This window comes from Mytilus californianus, unplaced genomic scaffold (assembly GCF_021869535.1).
Source record: "Mytilus californianus isolate M0D057914Y unplaced genomic scaffold, xbMytCali1.0.p SCAF_7, whole genome shotgun sequence".
In the NCBI taxonomy this organism is placed as follows: Eukaryota; Metazoa; Mollusca; class Bivalvia; order Mytilida; family Mytilidae; genus Mytilus; species Mytilus californianus.
This window is the reverse complement of record NW_026262723.1, coordinates 57,989,180-58,008,726: the sequence shown is the minus strand read 5'-3', so window position 1 is coordinate 58,008,726 and position 19,547 is coordinate 57,989,180. Positions and strand designations below refer to the sequence as shown.

Below are 19,547 nucleotides of genomic sequence, written 5' to 3'. Positions count from 1 at the left end.
GTTGTCGTTGTCAGAAGACACATTTGTTTTCCGGACAATAACTTAAGTTTAAATGAATGGATGTCTATGAAATTTTTTATTTAGGTTCAATACCACAAAAGAAAGGATGAGATTGATTTTGAAAAATATTTGTCCCCTTTGTTTAGGAATTAGGGGCCCAAAAGAAGCATTTTTTTAGTTTCAGGATAATAACTTGACGTGTAAAAATATTTTGATTGCTATGAAATTGTACAAGAAGTTTCTATATCACAAAGGGAAGGCTGGGATTAAGTTTGGGGTAGTTGCCCCAAACATATAGGAATTAGGGGCAAAAACCAATCATTTTTCTAGTTTCTACAAATGTTCAAACCAATAATTTGTATTTAAGTGTATGGATCTCTCTGAAATTGTACTTCAAGGTTCAATACTACAAAGGAAAGGCTGGGATTGAGTTTGGGGGTAATTGTTCCAAGGGGGTTCTAAAAGTTTGGGGGGATTTTTTTCCCCAATTTTTTTAAGGGGTTCATTTATTTTTTTTCAAAAATTCTCAAATTTCAAATCTTTTAAAAGTTTCCAGAAGAAATCTTTAGTTTCACAGTATTGCGCAATACATTTGTAAGATCTTTGACCACATTTATTTTGTGTCAAAAAACCTATATTATGTCAAAAATTTATCACAATCCAAATTCATACAGTATCAAGCTTGAATATTGTGTCCCAATTTGCGCAAACTTTTCAGGGTTCGACCTCGTCGGTCGTATCAGGCTGCGCTCAGCAAAGCATTTTTTCTTTACATTGAAATGGTAAGTAATCAATTATTTTGGTTTACAGGTTTGCCCAGTATAAGGGTCATTTGTGATGGTGGGTGGAGTAAGCGTTCTCATACCTACAATGCGCTACGAGGTGTTGCTGTCATCATCGGAGCAGAAACCAAACAAAAATCTACATATTGGTATAAGAAACAAATATTGTTATATTTGTAACCAAGCAGCCACATTGGGCATTGAACCGTTATATCATATCTGCTTTAAAAATTGGAATGAGTCAAGTCAGGCAATGGAGTCAGACAGAAGAAGACAGAAAAGAGGCTCTCAAGAAATTAGAACATGATATTAGAAATTCACTCAACCACATATATGGAGGACATTCCAACTGTTCTGATTTTTGCAAGGCGAAAACAACTGCCAATGAAAACACCCCAACTTTCAATATTAATGAAGAAAAAAACAGCAATTTTGGAACCGAATGTATTTTTCAGGAACAAACTGACATGTGGACAGCGGGGTCAAATGTTGAGGAGCAGGAAGTAGCAAGACTCTCATCCAACTTGATACCTTCTTATATAGATAGCGAAATGCGCCGAGACATAGCAATCCTCTTGAACAACATTGCAAAGAAATCATCAAACCTCATTGGAAATTTTACCAGCAACTTTTGAGAGTCGTGGATGCACATGCGGACCAAATTTGATGGGGTAAGATGTATAACCATTGCAACAGAGGTTCATGGCACACTAGATGCTATGGGCGCAGCTCTACGAAACAATTTAGGTCCATTATGGTCACCGAAAGTATGGGAGTCAAGTACCCAGTCTACCAGTGGTCACTATTTTCAGAAAATATACAACACCTCCAAATCAAAACCTGAAATCAAGCAAAATAGATGGAAAAGAAAAATGAAAGCGTCCAAAGAGGCAAAATCCCGCAAAGCCAAAAGACAGTATGGGAAAGAATGCATTCAGGCAGAGAATGACATATCACCTCAACAACTAGAAACCATCAAGGAGAAATTTTATACTACAGAAATAGATATTACACCATCTGAAATTAGGAAATTGAGATAGAAACAACATCTCAAAGTATATCCACAAATTGGTCAGAACAGCGCAAAAAACGTTTAACCTCATCAAATTTTGGCCGCATTGTTAAAAGAAATTCAAAATTACCCGTTGCTAAACTATCATCTTCTCTTCTTTACTTTACATTTTCTGGAAATAAATCAACACGTTTTGGACTGAGTCAGGAAAGAATTACTATTTTGGAATATATTCAGTACATGTTAAAGAAAAATATATCAATCAAAATTGAACAGTGTGGACTTATTATACATCCTATTCACAAATTTTTGGCTGCAAGTCCTGATGGCATCGTCTTAGAAAATAATAACAGAACCGGAATTATTGAAATAAAGAATGTTCTCCACAACAAACCTATATCTTTGGCTGAAGCAACAAAATTCGTTTTTAATTTCTGTTTAGAACTTAATCATGACAAAGAACTGCAACTGAAGAAAAACCACAACATTTACTACCAATCTCAGGGTTTATTAAATATTACAAGTTTACCGTGGTTAGATTTTATTATTCGAACCATCAACCCTTATGAAATTCATATTCAAAGGATAACAAAGGACTCATCATTTTGGGAATCCATTATGCTACCTAAGCTGGAAGCATTCTATATGAAAGCAATTCTTCCAGAATTAGCGTCCCCGAGACATAACACGTATCCAGACAATTGGGTATGCATAATACATGTATACTTTCTTTCCAGTTGATATTTAATAAGTTATATTTTGGTGAAAATATTTTTTACCTTTTATTTGACATGTACATATTACATGTATTAGTTTTTAGTTAAACTACTAAAATATAGATTAAAATGACTATTAGATACAGTATTTAGTTTAATATTTTTATTTTTTAAAGTGTATATATCATTGACCAAACCATAATTTTAGTGTTTACAATTTGCAATAATGAAAATAACACCCTGATATACATTTATATAATACCAGTGAATTAATAGATAGTTAAGATTATTTAAATAATATCATGTTTGGAGTAGAACCTACAGTATACATGGTATACATTCACTATATGAAAAAAGGTTTACCCATACCTGAAATTTCAGTCAAAAAGAATGGATATAAAAATGTAATGTTCTATTTTGCATTGAAATTCATACGCTGTAAATGGTGTATTTGCAATTCTTGACAGCATAGATGACTTTCTTAACAAAAACAAAGATAAATTGCAATGAAATTTAAACATGTCATCTGTTTCTGTTCATATTGTCTTCTTAAATGATCTACATGATGTGGTTATCCATGTATTGTGCACATTCTGTAAAAATGTATAAATGCACAAAAAACCACTGAAATTCCATTACAAGATAATTGAGATATAAGTTTAGATTTAGAAATTTTGAATAAAATCAAAGTTGTATCAACTATATGGTTTATTTTTTATATTTCAGTTTCAGTCAGGTTTGGCTGAAGGGCCCTCAACTAGCAGTTTAATACAGAGTAGAAAAACAAAACAGAAAGACCCCAAATTGAATACCAGTGTGAGTGGAGAATCAGCGTGCTCAAGTAAAAAAAGAAGGAGGTATGTTAAACTACATGTTTATGCTTATACATTGTATTTTAAAATACCTGTAAATTGAAAAAACAAAAAAGAACATCTATATAGATTGCTTTTATTTTATCCTTTTTGTTTATAGCTCTTCAACATTTTTGGTCCTTATACATCCTTGGCTTTCAAATATTTGATTGTTAGCGTTTCTGAAAAAGGTAAATCTAGAAAACTTCTTCCCACGCATAAATGTTATGCAGTGTTGTATTCATTTATTCTCTACATGAATATCGTTCAAGAATCATATTTTTATATTATCATAAATAAAATAATAATTCAATGAGACAAATCTTCATACAACACACAAAGTGTAAGCAATGAAATGAAACCATAAAGCCTTCAACACAGGGCAAAAACCTTAACCACCAGGAAAGCTATAAAGGCCTTAAAATATACCAACATGATTTACTTGTATATACAAAAGAATGCAAAAGAGTTAACGAAAGAACATGTATGAAATATAGCAATAAAAGAAAATTATTTTATTTTGTATTTAATCAATGTATCATCATCCAAACAAACACAATATTTAGACTTTTAAATCAAAAAATGAAGATGGAGTGTAAACAAATAGACCTGTTAAGTAGAGCTAGAGGTTACAAAATATATACAATAATTGATCATGCATATTTACATCTGTGTTGATTTGATCATTCATTAGTAATAATCATCATATATGTCGTAACTATAAGATAACCAGGCTATCAAGACATGATATGTTAATCAGAAAGAAATTTTAGAACAAAGAATAAGAATAATTATGTTTTTGTGTACCGCAGTTATCAGTTTTAACATGTCATGTAAAAAATGTAATATAAAAGTTTGAAAATCTGAAAATGTTGTTTAAATAATAGGTACAGTTGAGCTGTATTTTTGTATTGAACTGATTATGGTTGATGAAATCCTTAATTATGATTTTTGTTAAATTTATTTAATTTTGACGTAGATATTGAAATTTTAAGTTGTTATATATTTCAGTTGTATGAGAAGTTCAAAGCAAAAGTTTGTTGGCCGACACATTATGTATGAATGGTTTGATTAGGAGACAAATAGCAACAAATGGTATAAAGGTGTTGTAATTACCGTCTTGAAAAAGTTGGATGGTGATGAAGATGCAGTTTACGAAGTTTTATATGAAGGATGTGACGATTCATATGAAATAGACCACCTTGCTGAGGATTTCAGGAATTCTTCCCTGAAATTCATTGACATTTAAATGTAACTATTATTATTCATACAATTATTACCAAATTATGATTTTCTCTCTATATAAAACCATTTTACTGAAAAAGGTTATCACAAAAACATTAATTGGATGAAAATGGTTAAATTTTAAATAGTTTTTAAAATATGTTGTAATAAATACTTTGGTCCTATGGCTGTTACATCTTGCAACTTTCCAAGGAATGCTTTCTGAATGCATTTTCCAGGTGGCTTTATTGTCACTTTAGTCTAAAGAGTATAATAAAGCAAGTTTTAGTCAAGACACCTATTTCACCTGACCAGTTAATCAGTGTATTTTTGTTATAGTTAATTTTTTACTACATAAATTTGGATGTTTCTATTAAAAATTGCTTATTTGTTAGACATGTGAATTTTTAAAATGCTTCCAAGTAAGGATTAAATCAGTAATGTTTAAAAAATATAGACAATTTTCTCTGTTCTGTCACTGTTCCTGTGTTGATTATATGAATTAATTTACAGTAAAAGGGAGACAATTCAAAAATTGTCCTGTAATGCACACCATACATTTTGAAAAAGTAGTTCCTGTACAGGTGAATATTGAAAAAATAAATGAAATGAATATTCTTATTAAATGCTTTTATTAGGAAAAATGTAAGAAAAGAAGCCTGGCAGCATCTAGCTATGAACTTAATGAACATTTTAACATATATTTTTCAGATTTTGAAGATTGCATTTTTTTAAGACATTTTCTTTGATGTGGCGTACATAAACGGTCTTCATTCTAGGAAACAGATAGATATTTATTTCATTGATGATGATATTTTGATACTACAGACTATGACAATTACAACGGTATATAGAAACTATATTTTATGCAGTGAAAACATATTTTTTTTAATTTTTTTTTAATGCAATGAAAAAAAAGTCATGATGAACCTTAAGCAAATTCGAGGCACGTTTCACTCAATTTATCAGTTTGAAATGCCTTTTTACTTAATTCTCCGTTGATCTGGAACGGTTGTAGAAAATATTACATCTCACAATCGAAAATAGTTATATGTTCTCCAATATCATAAAAACAAATAAACAGAAATCCTACCCTTTCTCTGTCTGTTGATGGTCCGTCACCGTGCTGGATATTAGATACTATTGAGTCCAAACTTTTTTTGCCTGGGTAGTTTAGACACAATGGTTTAATGCAATAGGAAACATCACAATGCATTTAAACGACATGTTTCGGAACGAGACCAATTTATTTGTATTTTTTACATCGCAATGACCGTGAGGGCATTCCGATGTATTGCTATTGCCTAGATTTCCATTACATAACTTTCGTTTTGGGTTTGTAACCGATCTATAAACATGATAAATACGCGGATATTAACGAGTGCAAAATAACATTCCTTATCGTTTGTTATAAATACATCTATTCAATGAAAACTGATAACAATATTTTTGTTAAGAACATAAATTAATAATATGAAATTGTTTTGTCGTTGGATATATATATATATATATATATATATATAAGTAAAAATCATTGATATGGTAAAGAATGCGGAAGAATATCTCAAGAATAGTTTGCGACAATGCCGGCAAGGACCGGTAACTCTGCATGGAAGATTGTTTTTGCGGGAAAATATGAATGCCTACTCATATTCAATCTTTTAGAAAAATCGAATTTTTACAGAAGAGTGTCCACCATGCACTTGCACTGCACTCTTATTAGAATAGTAGAATAGAATGATATACAAATGGATGAAAATTATATATACATGTAACTGTTATATTAATATAATATATAACAACAAACCAGTGTATACTGATTTGTATCACTACAATATAATAGTTACTACGGTGAGGTTAAATTTCTGTCATTGATTCATCATCCACGCACGAACTTGGCTCAGAAAAAAAATATCTCTGTACATAAACCTCAGTTTCAGGTATAGAGATGTGATTTATTTTCTGTGACAAGTGCTTTTGACAATCTACAAGAACTTGCGGTCATCCGATGTTCAGTACTTCAGTACTTTGATTTTATCAAGGTTGCGTATTTTATTCAATCATATTGTATGTGCATGAAATGTAAACTATATTATATAACTATGTGTAGTACATTTAAAAAGTCTCTGTATTAGGTTTTAAAGATATTTCAATATAAAAATAAAAATGCCCTATTCAAATTTTCTGTCTGCAAAAATTGTTTCGTTATCTAAGTGACCTTGTTTCAGATTTTTTTAATTTTATAAATTCTGAGTTGTTAAATGAATTTCTTAAATTACTTACATGTTTCTCGTTTTCTCCAAACACATTTACGGTAAAAAAGGAAATTACAGCAACTACAATCTTTAACGTCATCATACTGTTACTTTGTATCCTGATATAATTAATGATAATTGTCCTGAAATTGAAAATATATGGTAGGTTTTTTGTCGGATCCAGAGGAGGGTTTCGGAAGTTTAATCCCCTTTCTTCCGATATATGTTATATGTTTATAATAACCTAAAAATTGACAAAAAATTGTGACAAACCCCCTTTCAACAGAATTTTTTAACCAGCGCTTTAAGATTGGTGCTTTGGCTAAACTTTTTTGGAAGCATTTAAAGCAACCATTTATCAATGGTATTATATCAAAGAATATGATTTTAAATTTGTATTAAACAATTTGTAAATACACATGTCATGCAATAGTATTTTCATTATTGCGAAGGTTGTATGAACACTTTTTTGTTGTTGTTATCTACATTTCACAGAAAAATGAACTGCGTGAATACTAACAAAAAGAAAAAGATACTACCTTATACATTAAGAATTAATTTCAAATAGTAATTTACCATAAAAATACATGGTAGATTATTTGTCGGATCCAGAGGAGGGTTCCGGAAGTTTAATCCCCTTAGTGAAAAACACCTTTTCATCAGAATTTTTTAACCAGCGCCTTCTTTTAGTTATCTTTTTAAACCCTCGACATATGAATGGTCTTGTTCGCATTTTAAACCAACATAACTAAAATCGACATTAACGGAAATGAATAACGATATTCTAATAATTAAAGTTCTAAACTGTTAAAAGTGACAATAATATTCTAAAAATTACCTTACCCTTAAACACCACAAGAACGGTCGAACATTTTGATAGATTTCAAAACTCTGGAAGTAATGTTACGCATGAAGTCTCAAAGATATTTAATATAGCATATGCGCAAGTAAGTAAAATTACGATATTTAAAATTTCCAAATACACCGTTGGTTTGTTAAATGTGTATTCGGGAACGGATAATGGTAAGTAACTATTTTTTCATTATAATTTTAAGACTGGTATTTTGTAAGAAATACAAAGAAATACAGTTAAATTATATGAAAATCAAAATTTGCTATGTACCAGACTGAGAAATCATTTATAAATGTTTGGTCTGGTTGTATTTTTCAAACAGAAAATAAAATGATTATGGCATTTTTTTTTTTTTTTTTTTTTTTTTTGTTTCATTTATGCATTTTGGGATTTGTATTAAGAATACGAAACTATAATGAAGTATATTCATACTAAAGTCTTTCTATGTGTGATTTTATTTTCCTTCAGAGGCCCATTCCGTGGCTTTTGCTATGGCTTCTTTCGTTATTTGGTTCCACAGAATGTGGAATCTCCTCGCAGTGGGATCAATGCGGCTGTAGATGGGAGGATTGGGAAGCATGGGGAACTTGTGATAGTGAATGTAATGGTGAACGCAGACGGTCACGAAAAGTGTGGCTGTATACCAACATGCCCGGATGTGTCTTCGCATTCAGCACATGCGCTACCAGCGACATGGGATTGGACTACTCGAGATGTAATGTTTTTTGTCACAATGGAGGAACATCAGATAGCTACTCATGTAGCTGTGTAACAGGATTTTATGGAGATTGCTGTGGCTTTCGTAAGATTTTATCAGATATTCTATGTAAAACTCCATTTATCCTGTTGCTTAGATTCTATTCAAGTTGACTATCATCTACCAAATGTTATACATACATCATAGTGATTGGTTGCATGTGCTGATCTAGCAGCACCAAACAGTGCATATTTTGATCTTATAGCAGAGATAAACTAAGACGCCTTCTTTTAGTTATCTTTTTAAACCCTCAACATATGAATGGTCTTGTTCGCATTTTAAACCAACATAACGAAAATCGACTTGAACGGAAATGAATAAAGATAAGCATAAAAATATAAAAGATTAGAAAAACTGATTTATCAAAATCGGTTTCAAATGTGTAATAGTATCTTATTATTGAATTGTTACTTATTGGCACTAGACTTACTAGCATTGTCAGATATGTGTATCAAGGGAAATGAATAAATCTGTACAAAGCAACCCTCTAAAAAAACATCAATCAATCGATATTTTGTTAATCTAAGTTGCAACAAAAATGAAATCAATCAATCAACCAATCAATTCGACAGTCGTTCGCCTACTTAATCGATCGTCGCCTTCTTAATCGATCGATCAACCATACTGTCAATCGATCGACACACCAGTTAAGCAGTCGATGCAAAATATTAACAATAATAATTAGTCAAACTTAAAAGTAAATTCACTAAGATAATATCATTAACGAAGATAACACAAAGAAAGTGAATCTTCGTGCTTATTGTAGAGGTAAACTGCGGAAATCCTGGGTCTATATCAAATGGCAACTTAAATGGAGGTACCTACACATATGGTAGTACTGTAACATACATCTGTCAGAGTGGATACCTGTTGGTAGACGGATCGTCTAGTAGGAAATGTGAATTGAACGCAACATGGAGTGGAACAAAACCAAGATGTGCATGTGAGTAAACTTAATTTTACTAACTAGAACAAGAAGTCATAGTACACGTATTTTGTCTTCCATGTGATTTAAAGGGGTTATAATTCTGTGAAAGTATTATTTTAGTATGTTTTTCTATGTTCCTTGATATTTCAATAAAACAGAGTAACTTAGTAACATGAAGAAAATGCGGAAAATTGATATTCACAGCACAAAACGTCACGTGTAGTCTAAAGAAAAGGCAAAATGATTATTCATTGCGGCACTTAACCACGTGCAACTCATAGGAAAGGTTGACAAAAGATATTTAAGGCGCTAAAGGTCAAGTGTTTTTAGTAATAGTAAAAGCTCAATGATAAGTTAATATTGATATTAAAAGACCTCCGAACAAAAAGGGGTGTTGAGATCTGAGTCCGAAGGGCGAGGGGATTTGAACAGCTCTTTTTGTGAGGAGGTCTTTTAATGTTAACATTAACTTAATCATTGATCTTTTACTAACTTACAAACCGTCAAAAACATTAGAAAAGTACACTAAAAACACTTGCAGAAACCTAATTCCCCTGAATTGGTCGAGTCTAAATATATTCAACACAAATGATAAACAGTACTCAGACTGATATAGACAAATAACAGTTACCTTATTGCATTCAAAACATACCGATTAAATGGCATTACATCATTTAATTATTTATTTATTATAATTTTTTAGCATTTAGATAGGACCATAAGATAGTTTTATGAAATTAAGGGTAAACTTATATTTTTGAATTCCAAATTTTGAATATGACGATTTTCTATTTTATAAATGAGGAAATCAAAAACCCTATACAGACCTCATTTACAACTGACCAATAAATGATCTGCACCAAAACTTCTTGTTATATATATTTGATGTTTTTAATCTGTCAGTAATCATGAAATAGATTCGTAGAGACACCAAATGAAAACAGTAAGTAAACTCTTCCAACAATAAGCTATTTAAACAGCATGTTTCATAACTTCTAATCGAACAGACCTAGATACATAAGGTCCTTCACAATATTCAGGTAAATGGTCATTTTGGTTTTGATTCTATAATTTTCCTACACTACGTTTCATCAAATGCAAAATAATTAGTGTTGTCTGTTCAGTCTAATTAATTAATAAATCGTATTTTTAGGTTTGATTTTGAGGTATGGGCTTTGTTCATTGTTGAAGGACGTACGGTGACCTATAGTTGTTAATGTCTGTGAAATTTGGTCTTTTGTGGAGTGTTGTCTCAGTAGCAATCATACCTGGCTCGATCAAAACGTGTATAGATGGAATATTTTCGCAAGGTTGATGATCATTCTTCAGTTAATTAAATTGAAATACAATATATTATATGAAAACAAACACTTTTATTTTAGTCGTCCGCCATTTCCTTTTCATATCTAAATGTAGTATTAACAAACAACTTGGAAACAGCTTTTTACTTTTCTAAGTTTTATAATCGCCTGTCAAAACCTTATATCATAAATCGCAATTAAATCGTAGATAAGAACCATAGTAAAAACATTAAAAAAGTATAGGTGTTTAGTTATGTAGTAAATTGCAAAACCATAAAAAAAAGTTTGCACTATCATTGAGTAATTTAAATGGAAATTTTACATAATAACATTTTACGAGATCTTGTCTTCTTCGTGTACTATGTACATTGAATACATTGGTTGATTGTTGTTTGCTTTACCTCCAGTGGCAAATATTTCATGCATGTTCATGACGAGAACACATAAATTCTAAATACAATAGGTAGATCTTGCAATAGGATGTAGACATTGAGGTAGGACGTGAAAATTGGAATATCACTGGAAACTGAGGATATTTTGAATAAAGTCAGAAATTAGCCTTGCAACAGCTGGACACATCCAAACCCCTTAAATAATTGGTGCAAAAATAGTGAATTTGCAGAGAGCGTTGATCCATGAAATCTGTTCAGAAGTCGGCCATCCATTTTTACGTGTAGTTTCTAAAATAATTTAACATTTCTAATTTCGGTTTGATACTTTTAGCACCACTTTATAGTAACTATGAAATTTTTGTGAAACTGTATTTTATTTATCTCTGTACATTAATTTTTGGTATGATATTCTGTACTATCGCTCTCCTTGTTTGTTTCGTGTGTGTGTTCTCCTCGAGATCGGGAGGTCGTACCGGGTCTAACAAAGACGTAAAAAATGGTACATGTATTTGCTGTTTCAACGCTAAACTAGCGGTATTTGAAAGTAAGAACACAGACTTGTCGATTCGGAGCCAGAAATGTTTCCGGGTAGGGTGACTATTCTTCCTGCGAAATGATATCTTCATGTTAACTTACGCGTAAAAAAACTGACGCCGCGTGTCGATCTAGTACAATGCGGGGTTAATACTCATATTATGTTTACATCTAATTGTCCTGAATATTCATTCATTATTCCATATTGATAGAATTTTAGTAGGGTTTTCTATATGAATTGGATTTTGAATAAAAAAGCATATTCACTTGCTGAAAAAGTATATTCACCGCGAAAAACGCCGCGTGCTTTTACGTGTATAATAACGGTAAAATATACTACAATTGGTTTTAATAAATAACTGTTATTAAATACATATTTTTCTCTTTCGGAACATGGAATAAAACAATTACTGTCTTTTGTTTCGGTAAATATGTGGTTTAATTGACTTTTGAAAAACCTAGTGACATTCACTTCGGCCGTTTGCCTCAGTGAATATCAGTTTTTCAAAAGTCAATAAAACCACATATTTACCCCATCAAAAGACAGTAATTGTATAATATTCCACAACTGACGTCATTCATTATCATCATTTATTTTACCGTTATTCTATACAGTGAAGTGTTTTTCTTCTACTGGTTTATATTACACCTCCTTTAATTTCCACCGATCGAAATTAAAAAAAATATGGCAGGTGATGTTTTTCAACCAAACACTTGTGCTTGTCAGGATATCTTTAACGGTAAATAATATTAAATCAAATGTCCCTGTTGTGACAGATATTGTTAAATTAACTCCGTAATGTTTAGTCATGGGACAGTTTTGAGCTTATTCTGTATACGCATCTTTCTATAACAAAAGACTAACTTAAAGTTGACTCTTAGTATTTTGATTTTTCTGTGTCGTTGGGTAGCTGCCACATTAATGTATAATACATTTATCTCATTTTATTCAAATCCGAAGGCTTGACTTTGGTATAGAAATATTGACATCTCTGGATCTCTCCAGTCCGAAAGTATACCCTTGCGAAAGGGGTGTGTCAGTTTGGCTGTTCGGCTGCTTTTATAACAACTATTATACCAGATATAAAAAAAAACTTGAAACAGCAAATTTTGCCCCTTAGACCCCGTTATACTAGGACATTTAGATCGATTTAAACTAGATCGGTTCACTTTAGTGACTGCCGTCGTTGTACGCCTATGATTTATTGCCACTCAATGCAGATTTTTTTTTCTGTTCTTCTCTCATCCTCCTAGTATGGTTGGATAGGATATAATGTAACCCCTACTATGTCATGCATATTTACGACTAGATGTAAAGTGGATCAAACTCAAGCAAATCATAACAATTTTACAGCATCACTTTAATAAGATGGAGCGTTGACTAAAGGTACAATGTATGCCGTAATAGAATAAAGTTGAACCACAATCAAAGACGTAAGTTAAGTTATGAGCCCCCCCCCCCCTTTTTTTTTTTCTCCGGTAGACAAATGCCAAAAACGAAACGATATGAATTCACAATCAATAACGGCCACTGTAAGTAAATGAGATTTGGACTTATTTTGAAAATTAATTCCTTTTGCAGCCTGCATTTCCCGGTTTCGGACAAGTTTGTATTTCAACTCAAATACCTTTTGATTATTGACCGGAGATATTAAATCAACCAAAAGCACTTTTTTTCTCTGAAATTGTACATAATGGTATTTCATTTTTTTACCCCATCCTATGTTGGACCCCCGATTTTAAAAGGGCATGTCTTATTAGTCATGCCCGATTGACTTTTAGTAAAAAAAAAACTGCAACTTAAAGACCTACACCGGGTTAATAAGTTCAAGGTACAATAAGTAAACAAAAGAGATCTTTTGTGTAGTGAGATCGTCACAGGTATCTTAGATAATTATTTTGCTTTGAATAACAATAAAAAATGCACGAACAGGATTGTAACATGTATAATTACATGTTTGTCTCAGTATATATCACTTTCCAAAAGTTGATAAAACCATATATTTACCTCACCAAAAGACATTAATAGTCTACTATGACATTTAATATAAAATGATACAGTAACCCAACGACGAAACAAAAGTCATCTTTTCAACAATAAATGGGTGTCTATACTATATTATACAATCTGTAAATCACTTCAAGTCGTAACAAGGTGAAAGAGAATACCTTTGGAGGAAAACTGTGAAAAAAAAACATTAAGTAAAAAAAAAAAACTCTACAACACGATGTAACCATAAGGAGAACGACGAAAAGACAACAGTCTACAAATTAAAACTACACAGAAAACTGCTGATCAGGCAATACTAACCACACAAAAAAGCAGAGGTGACCCCAGATTCTAATGATGGGTACGCAGTTCGCGTTTTTAATGAATTTACAGAATACCAAGCATTTTCCATCAATATCTAGAAATAGAAACCGTGTTTTTTATGCCCCCGTCGTAGGCAACGGGGGCATTAAGTGTTACCCTTGACCGTCCGTCCGTCCTTCCGTCCGTCGCATTTTCGTTTCCACACTCTAACTTTAGTTTGCCTTGTGCAAATTTTATGAAACTCATACACAATGCTAAGAACCACAACAAGCAGACAGAGATATAATTTGGGTTGTGAGTCATTTACCCTTCAAGAAGTTATGTCCGTTTTAACTTGGAAAAAAATGCAAAACTTCAGCGGAGGCACTACTGCCCTTGGACACATTTTTCTTTTATTTTTTTATTTATACTCTGATAACGAACATCGTAGCATAATCAATATAAAATGAATTTGTTATTTTTTAATGTATATTTTATTCGTCAAGAAATTGAATTATGATAGTTAATATTGCTTTTCAGTCTTTGATTAATGGCACATTTAGAAATAAACGAAAAGTGAATTTATTGAAGTACAATTTAAAAAAGACATTGGGGTACGACATTGAGAAAAATAAAACAGAAGTTCACATGTATTCTTTTATATTTAGGCTGGGAACAGTATATCTAACATATATATATGTTTCTGATTTAGGTAAAAGCAACTAACCGAAAATTTCAAAACTGTAACAACACTAAACGATGTGCTTACTTTTTTTATAAATGTTGTTTCGGAATACTAGACATCAGAGTAATGACCATATAATTAAAAAAAAAATGCATTTTGTATTTTTGTCTTCATTTCAGACTATAACTCCTGTTCAAGTGGTCCATGTAAGAATGGAGCAAGTTGTACAAACATACCGGACGATTATCAATGTACATGTTCTAATGGTTGGTCTGGTAAAAACTGTGATGTTGGTAAGAAAATATTGAAACTGGTATAATTTGATTTCTCAGGGTGAACATAACTCATAGATGTAATGCATTAATTGGATCAATTAATTAACAAAAAAGATTGCCAGTACAACAGAGCACACCAACTACCAACATTTACCTCTTCCGAGAAAAGTAGACAAGCAACAACGAACAACAAATGAATTAGATAGGTGTGAGCCAAGGCTCCGTGTTGAAGGCCGTACTTTGACCTATAATTGTTTACTTTTTACACATTGTGACTTTGGTGGATAGTTGTCTCGTTGGCAATCATACCACATCTTCTTATTTATAGATAACCTAACTTGTTATAGACATAAAATGTGGTGGATTAAACCAGTTTTACATGCACACAAACATAACTCTTTTTTTTCTATCTAGACGATATGTAGTAAGAGTAAAATATACAATAAAAAAACTACAGTCTTGGCCAGCTAAATATATTTTTTTATTATTTTTACCTCAATTCTGAATGAATACCTTTTATATAGTAATTACAGGTATACTCTAATAAGCTTATAAATTGTTTTTTTTAGTACTCCACATTTGTATGATTCAACAAATATTTTTTTCCAGATATACAGCCACCAGTTATGACAAATTGTTCTAGCGACAAATACATTACAACACCAAAACTCACAGATCTAGTAGAATGGCAGAAACCTTCTTTCGCTGATCCACACAATTTTCCGATTGACATTACAGCCAACTTCCTTACCAATGAGTTCACATTTCCATGGGGAGATTTTAATGTTAGTTATTCAGCTATTAAGCCATCGAACGGTTTAAGAACAAACTGCTTGTTCGGTGTCAGTTTAAGGCGTAAGTTTTATAAGTAGAAATCGCTCGCCTAATTCGTTTAATTATTTTACAACTCAGCATTCTATAAATGGATGTATTTACATTTGAAGAAATGATGAGTCGAGAACAAAAGAAAAGTAACTCTTCAAGCGAATAAGGTGACCAATCAAATAGTGTTAATGTCGGTACCCCCTTATCCATTTCGTAATCATTGTATTTTCAATTAATATCTGTTGAACTATGTTTTATTTTTTTAAATATGCATACAAATGCATATTGCCATATTTATTCAATTAAATGAATGAATGAATCTGTATTTCCTCCATGTATTTGAAGATTTTGCATACAATTTTCTTTTCACTACTAAAGATTGCTTTATTCATTTTCTATTTTCAGCAAACCCTTGTCCTCCAATTAATGTTCCGGCGAATGGAGCTTTGATATGCAACAACTGGAGAACTGATTATGGTCAGTTTTGTACATTTTTCTGTAAAGAGTCGTTCACAGTTCCACGTGGTGTTATAATAGATGACTTCTATGTTTGTGGAGCTTCTGGATCGTGGACTCCTACAAATACAATTCCCGATTGTTCAGGTAAAAATGCTAGAATGAGACGATTTTTATTAACTAGCATACGTTTAATTTACAAATTTGTCAAACGTTTGTTCCATAATGATTTGATCGTTGGTTAATTTCGTTTAGTGGCATATATTTCACGTATATTCTGGTTTATTTCAGTTGCCTATTATGAACACTTGTACACAATAGAACTAAAGATAAATGCCGGTAAATGGGTCAAATCATTCATAATAAGATCAAAATGAAACTAGAGCCATCACACAAAAGAAGAAATAAACATTGTTTCCGGATTGTGCATTTTTCATACATGCTAACCATTATTTTAATAAATGCAGAGACGAGAAAACTTTCTTAAATTAAATAAATAATGCTTAACTATTCTATATTATATCGTTTCATTTGATTGTTTTTTTTTCAGAAAATTCCCCTTATTTCAGATGGAAATAAACATGTAATTTCTTTTTAATGTTTTATTTCAGTAATGGTTACAAATTTACAGTCAACCGCAGGATATAATATAGCACCAACATATTCCAGTTGTTCTGATAACCGTAGAGAAATGCAGGAGTTTTACATAGAAAAACTAAGCCAATCAGATTTCAGCTATTTTTGTGAAAAATTTCAAGGAGAATGTATCCCAGAAAATGTGTCTGTTCAGTGTTAAAAGACTTGTTCATTGTTTAGTCTGGTCAACATTTCATTAATCATCAAATAAACTAATCAATTCTATATTTTGCCAATTATTGCACATGTCAACACATTTTCGTTGCTGTTCAGAAATAAAATTACATATGAATTATTGGAATTCGTAGACTTGATAAAGGAACGCCGGAAACCATATATTATAATAAATCATACTGCAATGTGCAACTAAATAGACTATTTCTATATAAGGAAATTAAATTAAATTTGAAAGTTACATATTTATAAAATCAAAGCAAAAAAGTTCAAAGACGATATTTACCTGCAAACCTTTACTAATGAAAAAACACAAGTAAAACTGCAGTGTGTAATCATTCTTTGCTTAAAGAACAGCTATGTGTGTCCCCGTCCGGTAAGTCGCCAATATAGAAATAAGGAGACGTGCTATGGTTGCCAATAAGACAACTATCCACTAGAGTTCCAATGACGTGGATATAAGCAATTATAGGTCACCGTACGGCCTCCAACAAGGAGGAAAAACCAAACCGTATAGTCGGCTATAAAACTAAGGCCCGTACATGAAGTATGTGAAATAATTCAAACGAGAAACTAATGGCATAATTTATACCAATACAATTTACGAAAAACAAATATGACAGACATGCACGAACAAACGACAACCACTGATTACTATAGGCTCCTGACTTGGTACAGGCGCATACAGAATGTAGCGTGGTGAAACACTTCTGTGAGCGCTCAACCTTCCACTGTTTTGTTTAAACTAAAACAAGTTCGGAACATGACCTTCGTAATCAAGTTGTTCCACATAGTCAAGTTAATTAATTTACTTCTGTTTTTTTCTTTAACTTTTACTTTCAAATGTATGAAGATATACTATGAACCGTCAATTGTCACTGTTGCATATTATACACCTATTGACTGGGTATGAGGGTAATAGCAAGTTTGTTGTCCCTGAGATACCAACTATTGCTCGAGGCGAAGCCGAGGGCAATAGTTAGTTTCAAAGGGACAACAAACTTGCTATAAACCTCATAACCAGTCATTAAGTGTTTTATTATACCGAACAAAACAACTTTCTAAAAAGACTACATACACCACTTGAAAAAAAAATGATCACATAGATATGTGCAAGATGAACTATCAGGTTTTTTTCCTCCTGTGTGGTATTTGTCAATAATCTATTTACTGTAATCAAGACCAGGAATCCTTGTGTAAAAATTCCCGTGCATATGATAAACATTCGCTAAAATATTTTACCGTACACCAAAGCAATCCCAGATTATGAAGACGACGACAGACCAATACCATACATTACATGTTTTAGTTCTTAAAATATGTCGCGTAGATTTTCTTTTTCAATTGCTTCTGGTAAGTAATATATTAGTTTGAAATTACGACAGATACATACAGATTACAACGTTTACGATATTTCAGAGTTTAACGTTGCCAAGCGCACAAATCCAAGCAGAATAGTCGATGACGTCATTGTTGTCCAATGAAAAAATAGTATGAAAAAGTACGGGAAATATGTTTATAAAACTATTGACCGGGGTAATAGTCTTTGAAACTATTGACTGGCAAATAGTCTGTGGAATTAAATAGCACAAATATTTCATTCTTTTTTATATAGAAAAAACATACTGAGGTATAATAAATCTAAATATGGATCGGAAGAATTGAAATTTAGGCTAATCTAAGAGTTTTTGCAGTTTTCTTTTAAATACAAGAACTTTTACGGCCTAAAAGAAGTACAAATGTATGAAAGACCAAATTTATGTATATTAAACTGACTGATATACATTGTATAACAGGGTCCGTATGGATAAATCTCCTTTAGTTAAGATTTTCCTTAGTAAACATTTAAGTTAAGGAAACTATGCCTTTTTACACGTAGTGGTATGCATAAAAAATCTTAAAATAAGTATTTCCTTAGTAAAATCTTAGTTGGTTTAAGTCACGCCCACAAAACATTTAAAAATGGCATCTATAAGAAAACGCTTAAGATTATATTTAAGATTAAGGTGATTAAGGTGCATATAGAGCTACCCTATATTTTCAAAAACAGATAAAAATCAGTCGAAAGTATGCGTTTTTGCAGAACAAGGATAGGTTAGCTACCATTTAAATGATTATTGATTGTATCATTAATATTTCGTTTGTTAATTGCTAAATATTAACAACCATTGTAGTTTCTTTAAATCACGTATGATCACAAAATCAATAGATAACAAAGGGCAGGTATATAATTTGTTTATTAAATTTAATTATGTAATTATGTAAAAATGCATGGAATATTAGATCTCATTTAGTCTCATAACTTTATATTTGTCATAGTATTATACTATTGTTCTCTGCTGTCTATTCATGTTTTATATTATGTAATATATGTTGGTAATTTTACCATAGCATGTCTATGCTTTTTCAATAAAGATTCATTCATTCATTCAATTTCATTCTATCATAGTGATTATGTCTCAATCTCGCTATTATGTAATTCCGAAAAATACTCACAGTTTTTACACGCATAGAATTCATGCTATTATTTTTCTTTTGATTCCTCTCTTCGTGCATGCTTACTTAAATAACATTGAACGTTATGTTGTTTGAATACAC

General features: G+C 31.6%; 2 protein-coding genes across 10 annotated transcripts in view; one reads left to right on the top strand and one right to left on the bottom strand.

The window, feature by feature from the left end:
• The window catches only part of LOC127708917 (sushi, von Willebrand factor type A, EGF and pentraxin domain-containing protein 1-like), a 271,696-nt gene extending 263,941 nt beyond the window's left edge, over positions 1 to 7,755 (bottom strand). For all 9 annotated transcript variants that reach the window (XM_052214092.1, XM_052214085.1, XM_052214086.1 and 6 more), the window contains exons 1-2: positions 7,684 to 7,755; positions 6,869 to 6,983 (exon numbers count right to left, since the gene is read on the bottom strand). In XM_052214092.1, coding sequence (XP_052070052.1) covers positions 6,869 to 6,943 — 75 coding nt within the window. In that variant the 5' untranslated portion in view covers positions 6,944 to 6,983; positions 7,684 to 7,755. The remainder of the gene's footprint in view (positions 1 to 6,868; positions 6,984 to 7,683) is intronic.
• Positions 7,756 to 7,814: 59 nt separating this feature from the next.
• Positions 7,815 to 17,549, top strand: LOC127708920 (protein jagged-1-like). Its single transcript, XM_052214097.1, has 7 exons — positions 7,815 to 7,863; positions 8,162 to 8,495; positions 9,217 to 9,393; positions 14,763 to 14,876; positions 15,468 to 15,713; positions 16,089 to 16,286; positions 16,751 to 17,549. The coding sequence occupies exons 1-7, from the start codon at positions 7,840 to 7,842 to the stop codon at positions 16,933 to 16,935; spliced, it is 1,278 nt and encodes a 425-aa protein (XP_052070057.1). The 5' UTR covers positions 7,815 to 7,839; the 3' UTR covers positions 16,936 to 17,549.
• The last annotated feature ends 1,998 nt before the right edge of the window (positions 17,550 to 19,547 follow it).